Source organism: Sinohyriopsis cumingii, chromosome 6 (genome assembly GCF_028554795.1).
Source record: "Sinohyriopsis cumingii isolate HCF-2022 chromosome 6, ASM2855479v2, whole genome shotgun sequence".
NCBI classification, from domain to species: Eukaryota; Metazoa; Mollusca; class Bivalvia; order Unionida; family Unionidae; genus Sinohyriopsis; species Sinohyriopsis cumingii.
This window is the reverse complement of record NC_142966.1, coordinates 114,272,540-114,296,215: the sequence shown is the minus strand read 5'-3', so window position 1 is coordinate 114,296,215 and position 23,676 is coordinate 114,272,540. Positions and strand designations below refer to the sequence as shown.

The following is a 23,676-nucleotide window of genomic DNA, read 5'->3' as shown; positions in this document are numbered from 1 at the left end:
TACACTATGGCTCCTACTGACAAGATTATAATGGAATACTGCTATCATGTACCTCATTATAACGCATTCTCACAATAATGTGGTGAACACTGTGGTTCCCATGGACAGGATTATAATGAGTAAGTGCTATAATAATAAATAATAAATATAACAACAAGCTTGTTTCCTGAGAACACTCATATTGCCAAGTTCGATATTATCTATATTGGGCTGGCACAGTCTATTTATTAAATTATCCACCCTTTATGAGGTTCTGTCAATCTGAAAACATTATATAAATCTGAGGCTGACATTTCCTGTTCTTGTGTCATTGCATACTACAGTGAAACTTCTGAGAACAAAACCTTCTCCAATCTGGAATCCTCTACAAACTTACTAATTTGGTTCTCAGTGGATATTTTCTTCAACATTCTTTGATGTAAAACCTTGAATCTTTGAATTCCAGATGCTAGAGAGATTATTTCTTGAAAATTTAATGTAAACCTACATGTAATTCTGAAAACTGGATGTGTTTACCTTGGTACCTCTAAAACTTACATGCCATGAGAAATGTCAACCTGTTAAATCTGATAATCATCCAAGTGAAACACAATATATCATGTTAATTTGGGTACAATAATTAAATGATTATTCATGAGTGATTGGTTAAAGGAAGCCATTTTAATATTGGTGCAAAAAACAGATTTAAATAAATTTGTGCCTAAAATTCTGTATGGTTCAACCCCCCCCCCCCCCCGTAAATTATATATTTTCATATTATGGTGATAAAAAAAAATTGCTAAATGAAAATCATGACAATACTCAAAATTATTTGGAAAACTCCTTTTTCTGTAAAGAACCCCTATATGCCTGTACCCCATGCCCATGCTACATATCTAAGCTTTTACAAGCTGTGAAGAGAGCCAAACAAAGTATTAAATAACATTTTCTTTTATTTTTTGGACAGGTGATCCATTATAAATGGCAACAGTATAAGTTTTCCTTCTAAAGCATCAATGTAAGGGCTACTCATGCTTGATGTGGTATTGTTTGTTTGAAAGCCAGTTTGCCAAATGGAAAATACAATCTTCTTAGAGAAAAAAGCTGAAGAATAAAAAATGTGAACATTAAGAACCCCCCAAAATTGAAATATAACAATACTGTAAGTAAGAAAGTAAGTAAATAAGTATAAGTATTTATTATTATCATTATTATTATTATTATTATTATTATTATCAGTAATATTAATTTTCTGAATCATCATCAGTAGTTCTGTCATCGGTTGTGTGTACTGGCTTTGCGCTGTCGATCAGATAACTTATAGCAGGGTTACAATAGTAACAACGAAAGTTAAACTAATAATAATAATAATCTTTTCATTTACCATCAACTTGACTATTCCGTTCCCAACTATACCTTCCATTCGTCATTTACACCCGCCCTTGTATGACCTTCCCCTTCGAAGAGAGGGATACATGCTACTATTTATCAACGAGTAGGGGAAAAATAACGAACGACAAAAATGACTAATTACTGGAGACAAGCTGGATTAACGTAATAACTTATCGTATATGATTACAGATAGAGAAAATGTGAACTTTTGTTGATAATATCGTTGATTCCTACTGAGAATCTGCAAGGTCATGTGCCGGTAGAAGGGGGTGGGTGGTTAACATAGCTCACGGGCGTTAGGAATTGTTGTTTCACACAAATGCATTAATGCATCTATTTGTACACATTATGATAGTTTGAGTGTCGTATCTCTTCATATCCTGCTGATTATCCACATTGGATTATGCATGATGTGTAGCAGTAATTCCAGTGAGACCCTAGGCTCAATCTTTTCAGGGATTTCAACTCGGGCGTTATTTTAAAAAAGTTTTATTCGGTTTTATTCTTCAGCCTCGTAGACATTCCTTTGCAAGTTATAAATACGGTACTCGGGACAATTTTATATATGTTTGGCCCAGTTAACTTCTGAACTAATTTCAGCGTGAAAACGAAAATCAGAAAACTGAAGTTGTTAGAGACTTTAATAGGGTGGACGTTTTTTTCCCCATATATTCTGTCAGCCTTCAGAGTTTTGATCATAGGCAGATGTTAACTGGGACAAATGCACACAGTTCACCCAAATACCTTCTTCAAAACCTGCAGAGGGATTTTGATGAAGATGAACACTAAAAATCCAATAGTGAATATTGCTGTGACGTTCTACAGCATGATCATTTGGTGGGTACCCTAGTCTGGTAGGCAGAAGGACAATAGGCTTACTCCACATTTGATTGAATACGCTTGTTTTCCAGAAGTTACATATATATATATGTGTATGTGTATATATATATATATATATATAAAATCACTGTTTAACAGTTATATTTATTGCAGTAATCTTCGATAACTATAGGTCCTTCTACAAAGACATTACATTAAAGCACTTCAAAACCAATACACCCACTAACTGGATTCCACTGAAGTCACACCAGGGATGTACGTGTTATGTGCAGATGTTGATTATAAAAATATTTGCCTATTTAGACCCCTAAGTTTAATTTCTCATTCTGTAGATATCTTTATTTACATGATTTATATATGTTTTAACTGAGACTGAGTCATAAACGTGGATCATAGACATCAAACTCTGATTGGAATGACAGGATTAACATCATCACAAACAATGAGCAAAATCTGCTTTGAACAGTTGTTAAAGTTGGGGAGATCCATTTTTTTTCTATCTTCAAAACAGGTTTTAAATAACAGTCTGTTCAACCCCATATGGCACTAATTTAAACTTACAAAGAAAGATGCTCTGTATAATAGTATTTCAGAGATTCCGTTATACTGGTATATGCTGTTTTTTTACTGGTAAAATTTTCCTTGTACCTGACAAAATTTGACGGTTGGTATTTTTGTACTGACAAATTGTAAAATGGGTTTTAAGTCTTGAAGGTCAGTTCTGTCTCATTATCAAAGTATGTAGTCCCATATTCCTACAGGCTTTGATCAGTTACTGACAACAGCAGCAAAGCGCCAGAAGAAAGTTAGCTTATCTCTTTGATAGATTCAGGTGGAGTAATGCTATATACAAATGGGTAGTCTGCTAAAATAGTCAACATACAGTTAGGACTGGAGTTCCCACATTGTCAAATTACTGAAGCGTAGTACTGGATTGCTTAACAAGTGAGGGTACCGTGAAGCTAGTTTCATGACATTTCGTTGCTGTCAAAACTACCTGAACCCATCAAAGAGATAAGCCAACTATTCATCCAGTGATATTGTGTACAACTGATTGCTATTGCACAAATAAAAATTAAGGCACCTATATTTCTTCTTCATAGATGTTAACCCAAGCTCTTAATTTCTTTTTGCTCAAAACAAATAGCCACATTGTTTGTTTGCCAATGGACAGGCTTGGTTTGGAATTTGCTGCTTTCTGTTTATAGATGGCTGTACATTTTGATCCTCTAAGTCATGCTGATATTAAAGGCTTTCACTCAGACCAAACCACTCAACTTAAATATTTTATGTGGTGTGTGTAAATACCTTATAAACAAACTTGGAACTAAAGTAGTTAATTGTGTGTGGATTAAATTGGCGATTGACAGTAATGATAGTGGAACAGGATTATGTGGTTTAAGTTTCTTCTGACCTATCCCAAGTCATTTTAGATATTTTGATAGTTTCATAGGTATGGGGGTCAGAGCCATTCGCTATCAAAAAGTTGGAATTAGTTGCCACCTCAACAAAGCCAGATTCATGAAGCATAAAGCACCTGTCAACAATATTTTCATGAAGCATAAAGCACCTGTCAACAATGTTTGTCATGACTACCACATTGTTGTGTTGATTTGTGATGTCTATTATCAATCTAACTCTAGCCAAGTCAGAAACACATTCATTTTATTTCTCTAAAGTATTGCTTACAACCAGATTTGTCCTTGATACATCGCTAGCGGAGGCCCCTTCTTCATTTTCTGCATTTTTGTAAGAACCAAAATCATTTTTGGTAATTGACCAAACCTAATTTTGTATGCACATACTTTCTAGTCAATAAACACAAGAACATGTAGGGAAAGTTTATAAAAGTAATGTTTATTTAAATGTATTTTGAATCATCTGTTTGACTTGCTTTTCTTCAGTAACTTATTCAAAACTGTTCTGTTTAAACATATATATATATATATATACATGGGAACCAAACTTCAGTTTATGGGTAACTACTCAAATTTGAGGTGCCTTCCTTGAGTCCTTGTCTTTGCATCTGTATCCTTTTTCATTACTTTCAGTTATATCAGATACTCCCAAGTGTGTGCTCGGGTAGTAAGACAAGTATTGAAGGCAGACTTTCGGGTTGAAGCAGTGAAGAGAGATGAATCCTTTATCAAGCCAACAAAGTGGGAAAATGGAAAACCAATAAGTATGTGGACAAAACAGTTATTGAAAATTAATATTGCTTAAGTAATAAAAGACTGGAATTTTTCTTGGAGTCTAAGATAATTCTAATAATGGAGCCTCCCATTATGGTTATAATCAGGCATAACATCACATTACACTACCATCCACCATTTAGGAATACAAGATCAATTTAATACAACATTACAAGTTGCAGCTAAACTGTTCACACATGTGACTAAAACTTTTGAATTGATAAGTGAAAATTGTCAAATAGGGGCAGACTTCAAATTCATGATGCTTCAAGTAGAAAACTACATCAACACATTCTAATTACAAGTTTTATAACAGACATATTTGTCAGATGTAGTTTAACGGATAGCATAATCCCATTTGTATCATGAGACAGCTGGCTCAGTAGGCCTATCCTAATTCATTACTGGTATAAAAAAACCCATTTTATCCAATGTTTCATCCTTTCAACTTAGGAAAAGGAAAAGCAGATTTTACAAACTTCAAGTGAAGCAAAATAAGAATACTTCTAATATTTTTATAACACTACAATAGCATTTCATCATTAGTTTAATTATCTGACATAGTTACAATCTGAACATTTTTCCTAGACTCACTTCCCAATTTTGGCAAACTTTACCATGTTCTACAGTGATTCAAAAACATTTCCAGGCAGGCTGACTGGAAAATCAAATTTGCCCTTGGGAAATTTGAGCTTGCCTGAAACATAATATCACATCATGAATAAAAAGGAAGATAAAATTTGGGATATTTTAAGGAAACTACATTATGTTAATTTAACTTATTCTTTTTATCTTATTTTTGCACCTTAAAACCATATTGTTAATAACTAAAGTTAACAAAAAAATTAAATGTCTGGATGAAAATGTAGATGAGAAAGGGTTAGAAGGTAGATATAGCTGGAAAGAGCAAACACCATTAAATTTTCCTATCAGCTTGCCCTGGACAAGTTGACATTTATAAATTTGTAAATCCTTGTGTTAAAGCTAGAATGTTCATGAAGATTCCTTTTTATGCCATGATAAAATAGCAGAATCATCAACTACATCAACAATGACAAAAGCTTGACTGTTTCCTATGTTGTATTTATACTCACAACTGAAGGATTTGTGAACTCTTAATTTATCCATTTAAGTGACAAGTTTGACCTTGAAATCAGTGACATGCATCACAACAATTTTGACAGGTCAGTTGTTTCAATTAAGCAAGCTCACAAACTGCCCAGAGGATAGATTATGATCTGATAGTTGGCAAATCCTGGTTATTTAAAATAGAACAGTTAAAAATGTCACTGAAAAGTTAAATTATTAATATTTAATTCTTATTTGCCTAAGCTTGTTTTAAGTAGTAATTATTCATATGACCACATATGCGCAAGAAAATGTTAGACTGACCTTGAGATAGACTACAGGATGGAAATGACATAATGATTGATAGTTTCTGTGCCCAGTTAAGAATTTATAAGAAAATGGAATACATATAAACACTTTGAGAAAAAGGTGCTGATATATGCACTGTGGCAGGATTACAGGGTATTGCATAAAGCATAAAAAATGGAACACAAGCCCCTTCTTCCCTTCACTCCCCCAGTTATGTTTACTTTTACATGGGCAAGCAACTTGGAAACTTGGGCTTGCCCAAGTCAAACTTGAGCTTGTATTTGTAGTCAGGCAAGTGGATTTGTAAATCTCTGATGCTCTAGCTTGAGAAATGTCATTTTTGCCCAAATATTTGAGTCCAGCTTGGACCCTGGACTAGTCTGGCATACAGGCTTCACTTGACCAGTATAATATAATCATGAACTATTCTGGCTTACAGGCTACATGTGAACAGTATAATAGAATCATGGACTATTCTGGCTTACAGGCTTCACTTGACCAGTATAATATAATCATGGACTATTCTGGCTTACAGGCTACATGTGACCAGTATAATTGAATCAGCAAATATGGTATTGATCGGAAAAATTACTCTGTGAACAGAGATATGGCAAATGCCTTATTGATGTTAACTATCGGCCTCATTGATGTAAGCTATGTCTCATTAATGTAAACTATTGGCCTCCATGATGTAAACTATCGGTGTCACCAATGTAAACTGACATCTGAAGAAAATGAGGTTTAATGCCCTTTATCAGTATGTGGTGCGATGGTTTTGATAACTCCAAATGTGAATTTTTATGGTCGACCTTACGTTGAAGCAAATGTTATGGTTTGATAGTTCCATCAGACAGATCTAGTTATACTATTAGAATTTACATGATGCCTATTGATAATTACTCTTTAATTTGCCTTTAATAAAATCATTTTTTGGTAATCTTTTACAGTTAATTCTTTGTTCAGTTGATTTCTGCTTTCAGTGTCTAGAACAACCACATTATTAAACTTTAATTTTTTTTTAGAATGGTCACTAAAATTTTCATGTAGGTTGACCCTAAGCTTCAAGGCTATTGTAACTCCGGGTTGCATCAAACATTGACTGAATAATGATTTACTGTCAATTATACAATGTGAAACACTATGAAAGAAGTGTTATGTCATGCTTTTTCAATTTCAGAAACCAAATTCAGTATCATTTGAAATTTTCAGACTAAAACTTTAGAAAGTTAATGAAGTTCTGAAGCAGTCTTTAAGATTCAGATTTTCAAGGAGTATTTTGTGTATATGAATTTATGATTAGTGGCTATGAATAGAGTTGTATAATCTTGCATCATGGAGAAAATACAGTTTTTGGAGGAAAAAAGATGTTCATTTCAGTGCATAATATTGCTAGAAATGTTCATATATGCTTTTATAATTCATTGTTAATATTTTTTTCATCTGTCTAGGTCTTTATTTTTTTTTCTCACTAAAGGTCTCACTCAGTATTTTATCCAGTTTTTGTTTATTTTGTTTTACAGGGAAGTTTAAGAAATGAATTATCTTAAATAATTTATACTGAAATATTACCTTTTCATTGTGCAGGCCAAAAGATTCTTTTTATTTTATTTAAATTATCAAATGACTCTAAGCATTGTATTTAAAGGTTCTCTTTGCGTGCCCAATCCCTCCCACTGGGAGAGTCCCTGAATCTGAAAATACAGTACTAAAAATAATTGATGAAAGCTCTATATTAACAGTACTGGGACTCTTGACAGAGCTATTGGGTATAAACAAATATAATGCTGGTGCTAAGATGTTTTAATTTTCACATCAATAGGTAAAAAAATATTAAAAATTGTCACCTTTGCAGTGAAAGTATAAAAATACATGCTCTAAGTAATGAAATACACATGAAATGATTAAATGGAGACAACAAATAAAAGAACATGATGAAAGTTGCGGACTTAATATTTAATTGAGATCTCTGTATTGGGAGTCACTTCATTTAGGACATCTAATTTCTGGAATTAGACTCAATGTTTCTTAAACTTGTGCTGTGGTTTCTGTGCAAGGCCCAAATTATTTAAAAAAATAAAAGATTTGTAAAACTTAATTGACTTGTACAAGAACTGTTGGAAGAGCCCATTGTAAATGACATGATTAAGAGCCCTGCTAAAGGCATTAATATAACCTTTCCTATGGATTTAGATGGCATCATCCAACTTACCCAGTTACCACTTACTTTTTGGATTGTGGCCGATAGCACTACAGTAATTTAACAAAGTCAGTTCATTGCTGATTGTTGGGTAATCTGCACTGTACCTGTCATCACAAAACTTATGTCAAAACTTAATGATTACTGTGAAGGTCTGCAGTAGCAGCGGCAGCCTGGCATTAAATTGGGTCAAGAAAACCTAATGTTGGGAAAATCAATACCAGTGTATTGAGTAATTAATTTTTTTTCTAAATAAGTGTCACTATCAGTGTGATTTCAATCTGGTTTACAGTGGATCACACCTCAAGGTTGGCCTTGTGTCAAAATGTCTACATTCTTTAACATTGATTCTGTTGAAAGTATTTCTTGGGGTGTTTTATATAATGACCTTCCAAGGAATATTGATCGATGTGTTGTGTATAGTTACTGTTTAAAGGCATGTGTAATCAAATTTAAAAAAATGAAACTTGCACTGGAATTTAAACAGCAACAAAAAAAGGCAAGTTAAGGGTATGCTCACAAAATCACAGTATAAAATGCTCTTAAGTAATGGTAATAATTGGCTATGTTAAGATTGCATTTGGTCTTACTACACACTGTATGACTGCTAGTTACTGTCTAGCAGGGAAGAACATTAATGGTCAAAATTAATAACAATAGATGGTAACCAAGTCAACTAGACAATGCAACTGAACTCCCCAAAAAATTTAAAATTCATTATCTGATTGCAAACATATAAAAAAAATTCTTAGGTGAAAAAATGAAAAATTATGTGTCAGAAAAATCAGCTAAGAATATTTTGTGTTTTGAATATGTAAAGTTCAAGGGCTTTAAGCCAGAAACAAATGCCATTATTGAACTAATATGTTTTTCCATTAAAGGTGGAAAATTCGGTAAGGAAGCATGATTTTGAAGTTATATATACTAATTGCAGGTAGAATACAAATTTTGAATTCTGTGCACTTTCTTTATAAACTGGCTTGTTCAATTTTGTTGCTGCATATTATACAAATGCTACAAGTCATATAAGATAATTTAAGAGCATATAAAATTATTAACAGTATACTGTTGTGATGCTTTATCCATATGCTTTTGAATGGAGGCAATAGTATGAAGGCTTTCTTTACGTTTTTTATACATATCTGTAAGGGCTTGCATTAGTAGATATTTCAGACAAGATATAAATATATAAATATGGGACAATCTTTTGACTTGCAATGATGGTCATGTTTTTGATTGCTATTTTTGAAATGTGTATTGGAAATTCATCCCTTTTGTATCATTTTTGGTGATTGAATGTTTGCATATAATCACAGCATTTTTTCATTAGTATTTTCATTTACTGATATGTAGTAACAGTGAAATGCATGCAGATTGATACCACCCCCACCACACCCTGGTGAAAGTGAAAGTGTATAGAAATAATATTATAGTCTTCAGTAGACCTCTTTTCTGTTTTCACACCTTAGGTTTTAACCATCTGTATTTTACAGAAAACAAACTTAGTTTTGAAATTACAATTTCGTAAGTTGTGGTTTGTGAGAGAGATCTTATATTTAACGTAGCAAAAAATGCGTCAAGTTCACAATGGAACATGAAATTCCTGGTGGTTATTTGTGCTTCATGCCTTGCTATGGCATGGTAGAGGCGTACTGTTTTAGCATTTTCTATCCATCCATTTATCTGTCCAACACACATTGGTCATGTTTTGCATTAATTTAAGTTTGCGGCACATTCATGCATCATTTTTGTTTCATGAACACATTTCTAGTCATTTCTCAAAGAAATAAATTTAAGACACTGGCCCAGAGCAGTTGACTTTCACGTAAAGCAATGTTTTCCTATAGGTCTTGATGTCAACCATCAATGATCTTACTCATTAGATCAATAGGGTTGATGTTCATTAGAATCCGAGGCTTAATCATGTTTTATTCAGTTTAGTGCAAAGCAGTTTTTTCAGACACAAGCCCAGGGCAAGGGGCATTTTATGAAAACATTACTTAAAATACCATTGACCAACAAAGCGATATTTTTTTACTATTATGTCAACACACCCAACTCCTCCATAAAAATGAACTGGGTGATCTCTTATATTTATGATACTGTTCAAGAGACTGAACCCTCATTCACATTCTGCTGAAGAAGGGCTCACAACTAACAAGATTTCCAATAATCTCACAATTTCTGCTCAGGTGGTAATTCTGAAAAATACAACTCTGCTGATGCAATCTACAACTAGTTCAGGTTTCGTAGTAAGTTTGTGTGATAGTACTGTGTATGTCATGCTTACAGAAAACACTCACTCCTTATGAATAACGTCATTGGCAAACAAGTCCTTGAACTAAATGGATTCCAATGTAATGTAATGGCCTCAGTTCCTTTTGGGAGAAAAACATTTATTTTATATGGGACTTTTATAAGTAGCTACATGTAATAGCCTTGCTGAGCTTAACTGTCAAACAATCACATAGGTACTGCTTGATATATCTAACAAGCGATGCATTACCACGTTGTCATTAGCAAGAGATAGCTTATTATTATTTATGCTGTACAAGTTGGCACAAAGTATATAATTTCCCATTCATAGGTTATGTGCTTTGCTTTGTAGAAAGTTTATATTTTTTTGGGATAAATTGAACAGGTGATCTTCATAATGTGGCAGGACCTACAAGTGGGGCTCCGGCAGAGTATTAATAATTTACAAACGTCTTTCATGATCTTTAAAGTAAAAATGTCACATTGTATCTGTAGCCTTGAGTCAAGTTTTATGACAAAGGAACTCTTCTATTTCAAAATTAGTGGTATTTAAAAGTCAGATCTCACTACATTACTGTATCTGTGAACAGACAGAAATGTCCCCAATTCTGTTAGTACCTCATATTTCTCCAGAGGTTCCACCCAGGTGAGTTTACCCTCTTGCTTTTTTAGTAAGGGTTAGGGGGTGTTTTAGCAATTTGTATATCAGCACAGAATAGACCCTATAGAGTATGTTTCAACAAACATGCATGTAATAAGTTATCAAAGTTAAACTTACAATTGTTTATTTGCATTGTCAGCATAGCAGCAATGATTGTGTGTTATGACAATCGTACTTAATTATATTGTACGTAATTATATGCATTGGAACTGCAGGTAGACATTCACACCAAATACCGAATAGCTATGGCTAGGGGTGAAACGATTCCTGATAATCATTGAACTGTTTTGGTGCATCAATATTAAAAGTGGAGAATCTATTCAGAGTGATATTTACCTTATAAAAGTTACTTTTAATGTTCACAGGTCAGGAATATTATGAGCCAATTGCCTCTTTACTTTTGTTGTGTAGTGATATGTATCATAACATAGGTTGTGTGTTGTGATATGTATCAACATGTGGCATAGGCTGATCGTTTCACCCCAGAAATTGCCATGTGCAGTTCATAAAATGCTTTTGATAATGTGATAATCAGTGAAAGCTTCTGACTTCTCAAATGAAAACATTTACAGAGTAAAAGCTACAGTATCATGTAGAAGTTGATCAGAGAAGTAGATTTGTTAATGTCTGTGAATGTTATGGTTTTGTTATTCAGACAGAAAATTGATTGTGCACAATTTTCATGTGCTTGCTAAATTTCTGTTCATTAAAGTAGGGGTGGGGGATTCATGCAGCCTAGAGAAACAAGGTGAATTGCTGTTATCAATTTTTAGTTATATTTAATAAATAAAAGCGAATTTCTTTTACATTGCTTTTGTATTTTCTCCCCATAGTCATTGCATCCTCTTGCATGTGTGCATTGTTATTATCTTTTCTTATGCACTTTGTCCAGTAGCTTGAAAATATAGAAAGAAATCTGGCGTTATCATGCCTATCGTATACCATTCTCATAGGTATCACTTTTCAAGGGTAAATCTATGCATAATTTGTGCCAGCAAGGTAGTGTACACATTTGTTTTCATCATTTGCTGCATTACGTTGATACTTTGAAAAAATATTACCATTTTTTTCCTTATAAGCTAAAAGTTACAGTTTGTCCTGCATCAGTGTTGAAAACTGGTGACATCCTTGTCAAAAATGTTAAGGTGCCATGTTAGCTTCAACATCAGTTGCTGTAATCAGGGACAATATTATGTCAAAGATATTACATAGATTTTTGACTGCCAGTGTAAGCAGAAAGCCGGCACCAATGTCAATAATGTTTCATTGCCATCTTAATGGTGTTTCAAGTCCTGTATCTTACACATCATTAGCTGTATTCTAACATTTGGGATATTTGTTTGAAAATTTCCCACTCGTATGCAAATGGTATTGATCTCATCTGCATAAGCAGATATCTTTGTCAACATAGCACAGTTCACACGAGGAAAGATATACATTCTTTGGAATCCTCATTTTGTGACCTTGGAAATAAGTGGTCTATCTGAAGTCCAAGAATGGGACTCTTTAAAGCATTTAATTGTTTTAAAAGTTCTGTAGGTAAATGCATTTGAATATATTTAATTTATTGTACATAAATTGTTAATTTATTGATAATAACCTCTACATATGCATAATCACAGTATCTGTACATGCTATTTTCTTTCTTTTTTTCAGAGGTTGATCCTAAGACTTCACAGCAGCAAGTTTAATAACTGCTAGTAAATTATTTGAGTTATATAACTGATTAGAGCACTAAGCTGGGAAAATATGTCAAATGTGAAAAAACATGCAGCCACTGTACTGAATTTCCTAGTTGTGTGATTTTGTAACAATAAAACCCCCTTTACAATAAAATCTTAATTGATGTTTTTACGGTATTTTTTCTTCGTTTAATACTAATCTCATCTATCTGTATCCATCAGTCTATTTCTTTATATATTTGTCCATCTATAAATCCATATGCCTATAATCACTAAATATGTGACATTTCCAGATCTTTAGTACAGCTTGAGATATAAGGTTAAGTTTGTTCAAACACACAGTAGGGCTGTATAGCTTTTGTATGTATATATATATATATATATATATATATATATATATATATATATATACTTTTTGAGTCCAATCATGAATTTCACAGACCACCATCTACAACTGGATAATGCAGTGGCAAACTAGGTAAATGAACCTCTGGTTTGTCATCAAAACAGACAACACAGACCCTGATTTACCCACAATTTATCTAACAATAATCAGGTTCTGTTTTGTTTGCAGTTGGATTTAACTTATAAGTATATACATTACTCTTTTACATATGAAAACCACAACTGGTGTATTACTTCAAATCAAATCGAACCCTGGCTGAACCATACCAAAGACTTAAAAAAATGGTACTAGCAGCTCTCTTGCTTGGTGTTCATTAAGAAGATAGTGTTAGGACTGGTAGGATTGGTGTCTGGATAATGGGATTGGGTGGGACATGAGGCCACATGTTCCAGTGCTAGACACCACTGTAAACTGCCACACTGCAGATATCATAGTGATATAACTAAAAATTTTAAAGCTATCTTTAAAAAATAAATCAAATCTCTTATTTTGACTGTATGTGGCAAACAATGTCATGAAAGGAAATGTGCATAGTAATTAACTTTGTACATGGGTACAAATAGCTAAATGAATAGGCAGATAAGGGTGTTTAAAACGGATAGATTTTTTAACAGATTTTGGCACAAAGAAAGTAAAATGAAAAGTTAAACCGCAAAGAACATGTGTTACTTAATTTTAACATATTTCGTTGTATCATAACATTTTTATTGTTATCCACTTAAACATCCATCCAGTAAGAAAACAAGGTTGCCACCTCATCCAATTTTCACCTTGCAATTGGGAACAAGCATTCAATCAATCTCTGACAAGCCAAGTTTTGAGACTGATATACGAGAACACTTCTTTTTATCCATTTAATTATTTCCCAAACAGTAAGATTCCCAGGTGGCTAACTGTTGATAACTTTGACAGTATATGAGGTAAAATAAAGAATCAATAGATGCAAGAAACTCCAGGTAAGAATGCAGTACACCAATAAAAGATAAAGCTGTTGATATATGTACTTTGGTGATTAAAAAATGTGCAGTACATGGAGCATAAATAACCAAACATGCCCCCCCCCCCATTTCTTTCCCTCCTTCTCTTTCAATATGGCCATAGGACATGTACCTTGCAGACTTTATCTTGCCCAAGCTGAATCTGAGCTTCTCTGGGGTATCTGGCAGTGGACAACTTTACTTCTCTTATCATTTCGTCTCTGTTCAGAGAACTTTGTTTTGCAGGTTTCAGCTGTATTTTTAATATATTGGCTATAGCATGCAGAAGAAATGGCAGATAAGTGTCTTTTTTTCAAGGACACGCCAAGGTTGCTGACCTTGGCTAGTCTGGTATCAAATCTGTGTACCTTGGATTACAGGTCTGATGATCTATTAATGGAACCCAGCAACGTCATTGTTCTGAGCAGCCAAAGAGTAAATCTATATGGCTTGGCAAAAATGCTGGGATTTTATTGTTGCTAAAATCAAAGGTCTCATTTAGTTATGAGGAAAAAGGAAAGAATTATGTGCAAATGGAAAACTGCAAGAATAAAATATAAAAAGTTAATATACAACACAAAGAGGGTCACTGCAACTTAATTTTTACACATCCTTTCAAGTTTATGTATAGCTCCATTTTTTTAAAACAACACTTGCATGGACATGCATACCTGACCAAATTAGGTCACTGGTCAATTTATTGTGCTCCTGTGTCAGTCCTAAGTTTCTGCCTGCTCCATTTTTTTTGCATACTATCTGTATATGCACTGACCATGATTGTACACTGCTAGACCTACAGTACGAGTTTTACACACTAACAGACCAAATATATACTATGGCCTACTTCAAAGCTTGAGTGACAAATTCAGGTTTTTCAGTTGGCTCTATTTATGTAACACTTATATTTACTTACATGAACCACAGAACTTAACAGGTGCAAGCATTCATAATTTGAGAAGAATCCTATAACCAACCCTAACTCTGATCTATTTTATTTGCACCCAGATGTCAACAATTGTTTTGTCATTAAGACCATTTCACGTACGCTGTTGCAGATCTTAATGTAAGCATTCATCCTGAGTGCTACTCAACGAAACATAAATTTGGCTATTTATGGCTTGCTTTTAGTCTCTAACGGAAATGCTATGCTTTTGTGTTTTCAAGCGCAGTTTCTCAAACACTCAGGCTTTCTACTGCTTTATGTAAGAAAGGACACTTATAAAATGGGTAAAAGTTTTAGGAACTTCTCACTTTCAGCATGCCCTTTCTACAATTTCATGATTTACTATAAATTCATTGCTTGTTACTTAAGTACAATCATGAATGTTTACCTTAATTTACTGTTTTAACTAAAATCATGGCTTTTTGGTGCTGTTAGGTCACTGGTGCAATGGTACATCGTGAAGAAAACAGTTCCACTGTTGCATGAACAGTCATGAGGATAAATGATGCATATACTAATAAGCTCTATGTCTTAATTTATGAAACAGAAAGTGAAACCAACAGTTTTTAGTAAAAACAACTTTTCCAACAATATAAAGTGAAAATTTAAGAGACAGTATTGTGAATTAAATCCCTGCAGAATGATGCAGTTTAGAATGTCTTTGAATCCACAAAAATAGAAAGTAATGTATTCATTTAGTGAACAAGCACTTAATAATTCCAATGAATATTTTGAATAAATAATTCCTCTCAAAACTGTATCTGACAGGCTGATCTAAATTGTGAATGAAGTATTTGTTTATCAAATCAATATTTATACACATTTTCACTTGACCTATAATATAATAGAATGTGGATGCTTCCAAAGGAAAAATCTAGCCTAACTGTAAACACTGTTGAAACGTTTACAATTTACAACTTTGTCCATCAGTAAATTTAATGTAATAATTGTCCAAGAACCAGTGGGATTTGTGTATTCTTGGATATATGTGTTGCCAAGTTTAAACCACATTGCAACCTTGTGTTGGTGATTATTTGTCATAAGTAAAAACTTTGAAAACCTAAAACTTGCATGGGAGAAATGTTTATTTTATGGGCAAAACAGGACCTATCATATCATTAATGTGTTGCAAAACTAGTATAAATAAACTAATTAAAGTTGAATCTCTTTTGAAACATTAAGCAACAACCAGAGCAGTCTCCTAAAATAATTCCAGGATCCACCAAAACCTGCAAACAATGTCTAGGCCCTGCCAGACTGTTTGTTCCTGAACACAATATGTTGAAGTCCAGCAATCCAGTGAGCTACTAAATGATAATGGGAATTTTTAAAAAAAATTAAAAGCATACCTACCAAAAGAACATGACACAACATAATAATTGTATATTATACATTAGTTAAATGGACAGTTGTGATGTGAACTACTCCATATTCAAAAGATTTCTTTGGGCTACTAAATTCAAGCTAGGCTACAATGCCCTTATTCTTACAAGTAGTCAGGTGGGCAGACAAGTTAGCAGCATCTGCAAAAATACAATATGTTTGACACATTTATCTCTACAATGTGGTATGATTTCCAGACTACTGTGATCTGTTTCTCAATCAGTGATGTATATTTGCTTTTACGTTGATAAACTGGACACCAAAAAGAACATCACGATAAAATAAAAAGACTTATGTATGACACAGATGTTTTTAATGCACTCCTTATTTTTGTATGTATTCCCTAATCTGGTCTATCAAATGTAACTGAAAGAAGCAAAATCAACAAGTTCAGTAAATTCAACAAAAACATGAATACCCTACAATACAAATTGAAATTTTAAGAGTAACTTGCAGTAAAGTGAATTAAATACCAAATAATCCTAAAGTTCTATCACAAGTCTAGAAGCATATAATATCCTGAATTGATTCCAAGTCTTGAATACAATGATTTTCCAACAGTCTTGATGTATTCACAGTGATATAATACAGAATGCCTTTGAACTGAATGAGTTCTCAATAATCCTGAAGCAGTGTTTTAATCCAGGAGTCAATGAGCACTTTGTAATTCTAATGAAAAATGAATTTGTCTCAAATTATACCTGAACACAACAAACAAATGATTATACAGACTAAACTTAAAGTAGGAATGAAGACTTTTTTGACAAGCACCTCAATTTGAGCCATGTTGCAATAACATTTGCTTTAAGAAAAAACAAAACCATCTTAATGAAAGATTACAACAAACTGTAAACAAGCTTGCTTCCTGAACCTTCCCTAAAGGTCATTATTAAGGCTAGGTCTTGAACTCGAATTCAAGTAAAGATCTTAACAAAAAATGACATTAGTCAGGTAAGTCAGAATTCTACCTCTATTATGGGTAACAGTCAACGATACAATACAAATTAAATATACATATAAACACAACAAAAGATGATGGCAAAATGCTTCATCTAAAAGTAATTCAGCCACATTTTATGATAAATCATTAAACAAAGATAAAAAAACGCCAGTCCTGTAATGTTTTTTTTTTAAAAAAAAAGATTCCATGGAATTCCATTTCATGTCTGCTTCAGTTTCATAATGTGGAGATCTTGCATATATAACTTACTAACAGCAACAAAAGGAGGTCACTAACCTTGATGGTAGGTAACTGAGGTGATTAATGTCTATAATAAAAGTATGCAAAGAAATTTTTTCAGACACAGACCCTGGGCAAGTGAGTGGTTGATAATGAAATATGGACTGTTCCCCTTCCATATACCACATTATTCCCTCTATACACAAAGTTTATTGCTTTTGATACAATTAAGCAGATGATCTTCAGATGATGGAGGAACCTGAAAATGGACCCCCAGCAGGGGTATCGATATTAAATTTTTTATCATGGACTTCAAAATTAAGATGCTGCATTTTTGCTGTGCACTTAAGGTTTCAGGCAAATTAGGTGACAACTTTCTTATAATATGGGATAGGTCCAAGCATGCTATCTTTTGATCTCTGTACAGACACACCCATTAAATTTCAAAAGTGGCCAACAAACTGAACCAAGTCCTAAAATTTAATGTAATTGCTGTAGATTTATAAGTAAACCACTACATTATAATCATTTGCAACCTAGATAAATACTTTCAAGTTTTATAACTGTACATAATACAGCATCAGAGGAACTGATTGAATTTCATATGTGTAATTGCTGCAACAAGAAAAATAGGTTACTTTGACCTACTTTTGCCCTAAGTGACTAGCACCCTCCAATATGAATAAATTAAGTTTTAAAACTACATTACATAAATTGAGTTAAATGCAAAAACTTATTATCTCAGGAACATGAAAAGTAGATAACAGTGGCCTCATTATGTTGTTGTTGTGGGTTTAATGCCATTTTTCAGCACATGATATACATGGCAACCAGTATTAATGGTGAAGGAAGAACCTGGTAAAACCCCGGAAAGAACCACCGACCCATGAGAAGCTACTGGCAAGCTTTCTCACATACCCACATTGGCTGAATCTGAGACTCGAACCCGCACAAACAGAGGTGAGATGGCAGTGATCCGTAACAGAACTCTTCAGACCACTCGGGGCCCCGGCCTCATTATGTCCATGGTGAATAGTACCATCGGAGATGAATATCCAAATCTGTCCATACAACCATGTGGGAGACATTGGGCTGATGTTTTTGAAAAATGCCGGATTGCTTGAGGATGATAAGTAAGACAATGCATGAAGTCTTTATGAAGTTGATTTATTTTCTCAGACAAAAGTAAAACTATTCCTCTCTTTAATAAGCTACTGTTTACAATCTGGGCTTCATACCTGGCCATTTCTCACACTGTTTGTTTTACCCAAAATCTTGTGGCCTACATTTTCCTTCAAATGATCATGCAACACAACCTATGAAGGGTAAAGGCTGATTGCTTTTGAATATTATGAAGACCTTGAGATTTTGTGACTATGCAGTGCCGTACTGCAGGCAGAAACTGCTTATACTGGATACTCAACTCATATGTTGGTCTATTCTTCGTACAAATTATATTTGAATCATTACATTAATATAAATATTCTACGTATTGACTTCAGGAAGGTATGGTTTAATAAAAGGTTGTTTACAGCAGACACTGTACTGGATTCCAAATTTTCATTAGGGGGTGAGTTTTGACCTCCCATGCCAAGGTAATTGTCCAAATATTTAACAATTGATGGGAAATGTCAGAGGAAATATATACTAAAGCAAAATTTGAAATTATTTTGTGCAGATGATTCACAACATGACATGGTCGTGTTTTCACTTAATCAGACACTGCCACATGATGTTAATGAGATCCTGTGATCTGTTGACCACCTGACAGTCTCTGCCACATTTATCTTTGTGCACATGAACAAAAAAGAACAGTATACACTGGAACATCCCTGTTCCCCCAGATACTGGCTATGCCAATTTGGGGCTCCCATGATCTTTTGTACTATGGTATACATTCATCTGGTATATATATATACCTTATGCTGCATCTAAAAATTAAATAATGCAAATGGCTTTAAAAACAAATGAAGAGATCCTTTTACACAAGCTTTAAGAATTTCCCCCACACCCCTGCATTTAACTCTTCCCCAAGGGGTCAAGGCCTTCACAATTTTGAAACTGCCACCATGTTGTCACATCATTTTACCTGCAATTGTCATTGAAAGTTGATTAAAGGTTTCTTTTGTATTTAAAGATTCTTTGATTTTTTATCATATAGCAAAGTCATATTGCAAATGATAACAGATGACAGCAGCCCATGATTATTCAAGGCTGGTGACCCATGAGAGTTGTACCAACTTTTATCCACTCTTATTGGATGCCAAATATTAACAATAAGAAAACCCTGACCTTGTTTTGAGTGAATGGAGAAAAGAATGGTATCAAATTATTTAAGCTTTACATTTGTAAATGAAGCTAGTTTTTTTAATTAAAATTTTTCAGGACTTGCACAGAAAAAAGTCTTTAGTTCAAAAGTTACTATCTGTGATGCCATTTGAAAACTGCAATGGGTAGTAAACTTGAACTATTCACTGCATCAATTTTCTCTGACATTTGTCAACAAGAACAATATTTTCATAGTACATGTACATGGAGCTGCTGTGGTGCACATACTGGATGTCAGCCATTTTTATTTAGGACAAGGTAGGCATCATTTTGGTGAAAACCCAAAATCATAATGATTATCTGTTCAGAGGGAATAGTAAGATCAATTTTTATGAGAGTTGTCATGGCAGATGTATTGGATGTACAAATGTCATCATTTACATATAGGGTCAACTAGGTATAATAAGAATTAGATAGCATGGAGGTATTATTTCAAACATACTGTATGACTTCCCATTCAGAAGCAGTAAATAACATGATGGCTGATATGGTAGCTATAATGGAAATGTTTTTATTTTTATTTATAACAAGTCGGACATAAAATATCTTTCAGTGAAAACTTCATATTGATACAATCTTGAGATGTTAAAGAAGCAATAACAAGATTTTTAAGATGGTCACTGTGATGTGTGGTTTTGTTGGTACAGTAAAACCTGTCTTGAAAGACCACTGCTATTTGAGACCACACTCTCGATGCACAAATTTAATGATTATATGTATAGCATTGTTACCTGTTATGAGAGACCACCTGTCTTCAGAGACCATAATATTTTGGCAAAAGAGGTGGTCTTTCAAGAAGTTCTACTGTATCATTTAACTATGATGCTGACGTGCTGTTTGATGAACCTAGCTTTTAGCAGGTTGCTGCTGAGAAGTCTTTTTTTTAATATAAACATGCGACTTTCATTTAATATTTTAACATTTTTTCATAATAACGTTGGAAAGGGAATTTTTTGTTGGTAACATGTGACTGCTAGACTTATAGTGTCATGGGCATGTAGTCTCCAATATTCAGGTGTGTTTTGTGATTTTTAATGTGTGGGGGTTTATAGTTATGTTAAGCACTGAAGCATAATGCCACAGTCATGTAGCATCATTTCCCACCCAGTCACATTTATCCTAGCACAAAGACAACAAGTCCTAACCTCTTAATGCTGAGCGCCGAGCGAGGAAGCTGATATTACCATTATTTATAAGCCTTTTGTATGACATGGCCAGGGTTTGAACCTGCATCTGAGGTGGATGTTCTAACCACTTATGCGACCAGAGTGGAGTTATTTAGGTACACATGTGACTAGCTACGCAAAAGGTCAGTCCCACTGACAGATCAAATTTAATCGATGCTATAGTTTCAACTTGTCCAAGAGCAAATGAAAGATAAAGCAACAGTCACAATTTCTGAGAAAATTAATCATCTTCCTATTGATTTCTTCCATGTATGGATATAAGGTCATTAATGGTTGATATGACTAAAAATAAGTGGCTATCGTATGTCAACGAGAGGTCTCGGAAAATTATAACTTTATAGCTTTTCAATAGGCACTATGCTCTGACCCCACAATTCCGGCATAAATTTAATATTATTGGGGGGGGGGGGCTAAAAATGGCTGGGAGGGTCAGTGGAAACTCTAACTAGTGAAGAATCAGCAGGACTAGGCTTACTGGGTAAACTTCTCAATCTGTGTATCCTATTGGCCTTAGCTGTATAGAATGTAAGACACATGCCCTGATATTTATGTTGTTTGGTTCAACCAAACAAAATAAATATCAGTAGCTATGCACAAGCAAGGTGGAGATAACTCTAATATGCTTGTGAATATTATCATTAGATGTGGAGAGAAAAAACAGTTCTTTTTTTGCACCATATCATGTGATAACATTTGACATGGAAATGAATTTATGCAAAGCAGGTACCCCAAATGTTGCATATCTTGCCTCATAATAATTTTAGCATGTGATTCAAGGTGAGCAAAATAATGACAAAATCTTCAAATTACATTTAATACCCTTAATTACCCAAATACAATTTTACATATATATTTTTAAAAAAACTATTTTAAACCTTTTAATGCATTTTTGAAAACTGTTGTGCTTTACTTGAAATTGAATTTTCAATTAAGTGTGTAAGACTCAGTCAAGGCAGAAGATTCAATAACAGACAACACAGTGGAAGTAGTACTTGACTGTGTAGTCTGCACAATCACTGCTAAAGACATGCTGGAAATAGTGAATTTTGGTATCTTCATGTATGTATGTGTATTTGAACATGAAACAAACACTGAAGAAAATAGCCAAGTCCATTTTATATTTGAAACTTTCCAAATTTTGTGATGAAACCGAAATATCATGTCTGATTATGAGGTGTACCAAAACAAGACTACATCATGGGCATATCCACCCCAGATCTCGCTCCTATTCAAAACTAGTCATCACACATTATTTAAGATTTTCTTGAAAAGTGAATAAGCTGCATCAGGAATGTATGTTTCCAAATTAAAAGACAAATAGATTTATTGTTAAGTTATGAATTCCTGCATTTCCTAGACAATAGAAAATCCCCAGTTGGGGACTTCATTTTTATGGACTCAAAAATAAGTTACACTTTAAAAGTATATTAAATGTTGGATGAAAATCAGAACGCCATATAACAATTTTATAACTTTTCAAACCACCAGATGTCATTTTAAAGAACTGATTGACAGCTTAATAGCTGAAGTGTCATTAAGTATAGTTTCAATCTTTAATTTACTACTCAGCTTTTAGGATCAAGGATGCATGAATTTGAAACAGTGGATAGTAACACACAATTCTAGGTTTTTTTTTTTCTCCACCCAAAAGTGCTTCTATTTGGGAGTAATTCTAATGTGCAATTGGAGACAATTTATCCCAAATTACTGTACATACCAAATAATTTGAATACAAGTTTTATATCTTTTTTCATTTGCATGTACAAATGCATGAATAAGTTAACATTTATATAACTGAAGGTATTAAAAATGTTTCCACGTTTGCCATGTCCCCTTTGTTGAGGAGAAAACTTGTTCTCTAACAGACGGAGATTTTGGAGAACATGTTATTCTTATATTTTGCATTTTTGGGGATAGTCCAACAAGCAGATTTCAGCTTGGTAGCAGAAACGTAAGGGGGAAAAAGGCGGAGATCTAATTGTTGGTCTAAGTTTATGGAAAGCTCCTGGTGTAATATTTTAGGGTTTATGAGACAAAAAAAAATGATATCAGGATAAACCAATAAAAATATTACTCCTTGAAAATACATTTTTTTTAAAAATACCTTGAGCACAGCTAATATCAGGGTAGATGTCTTACCTCGTTCAACTAGGCCGTGTTAAAGCTCTAAACTTTGTTTACTTTTTCACGTAAACGCGTTGGCATGAATACTTAAATATCACTGTATCTTACCAGGGTATTCCCGTCCTACTATAAGAATCATTGCTTTCTCTAAATGGGCGACCATTTACAGATCCACCTGGCATCTTCTTGAGGTAAAATAAACTTCGATTCGTACTTCTCTTGGTGAGATTCTCCTTGGTGAAGAGCTCTAACAATCGTCTGGTTCTCTTCCTGTATTTGGAATTACATCACAATTAATACTTCCAGTTCAGTACCCACGAATGAAGTTCTAGTCTATTTTTAGAACATTTTTTCCTCTCTCATTTTGGTGGTGATAGAAGAGTTTTATTTATGCATTTTTGGTAGGGATTTAAAGGTAACTGTTTATTCTTGATAATATGAGCTCAGGGTGTTGTTGTCTGTATGTATTTTGGCGACAGTGCACAGTGAGTAATAAGGCCTTGGTGATGATCTGGAAGTGAAATTCGTGTTCTGGTTACATGCTGTTATGTTGACAGTCAATAATCTAAAAA

General features: G+C 33.7%; 2 protein-coding genes across 3 annotated transcripts in view; one reads left to right on the top strand and one right to left on the bottom strand.

The window, feature by feature from the left end:
* Nucleotides 1-23,342, bottom strand: part of LOC149797760 (RNA-binding protein 41-like) — a 30,824-nt gene extending 7,482 nt beyond the window's left edge. The window contains exon 1 of the mRNA XM_089962701.1: nt 23,213-23,342. Coding sequence (XP_089818827.1) covers nt 23,213-23,286 — 74 coding nt within the window. The 5' untranslated portion in view covers nt 23,287-23,342. The remainder of the gene's footprint in view (nt 1-23,212) is intronic.
* LOC149797761 (ATP synthase F(1) complex subunit epsilon, mitochondrial-like) lies at nt 1,407-12,744 on the top strand. Of its 2 annotated transcripts, XM_089962700.1 has the most exons (4): nt 1,407-1,533; nt 4,263-4,393; nt 8,859-8,911; nt 12,551-12,744. In XM_089962700.1, the coding sequence occupies exons 1-3, from the start codon at nt 1,502-1,504 to the stop codon at nt 8,882-8,884; spliced, it is 189 nt and encodes a 62-aa protein (XP_089818826.1). In that variant the 5' UTR covers nt 1,407-1,501; the 3' UTR covers nt 8,885-8,911; nt 12,551-12,744. The 2 variants fall into 2 exon arrangements, with proteins under 2 accessions (XP_089818826.1, XP_089818825.1); XM_089962699.1 differs by lacking the exon at nt 8,859-8,911.
* Nucleotides 23,343-23,676: the final 334 nt, after the last annotated feature.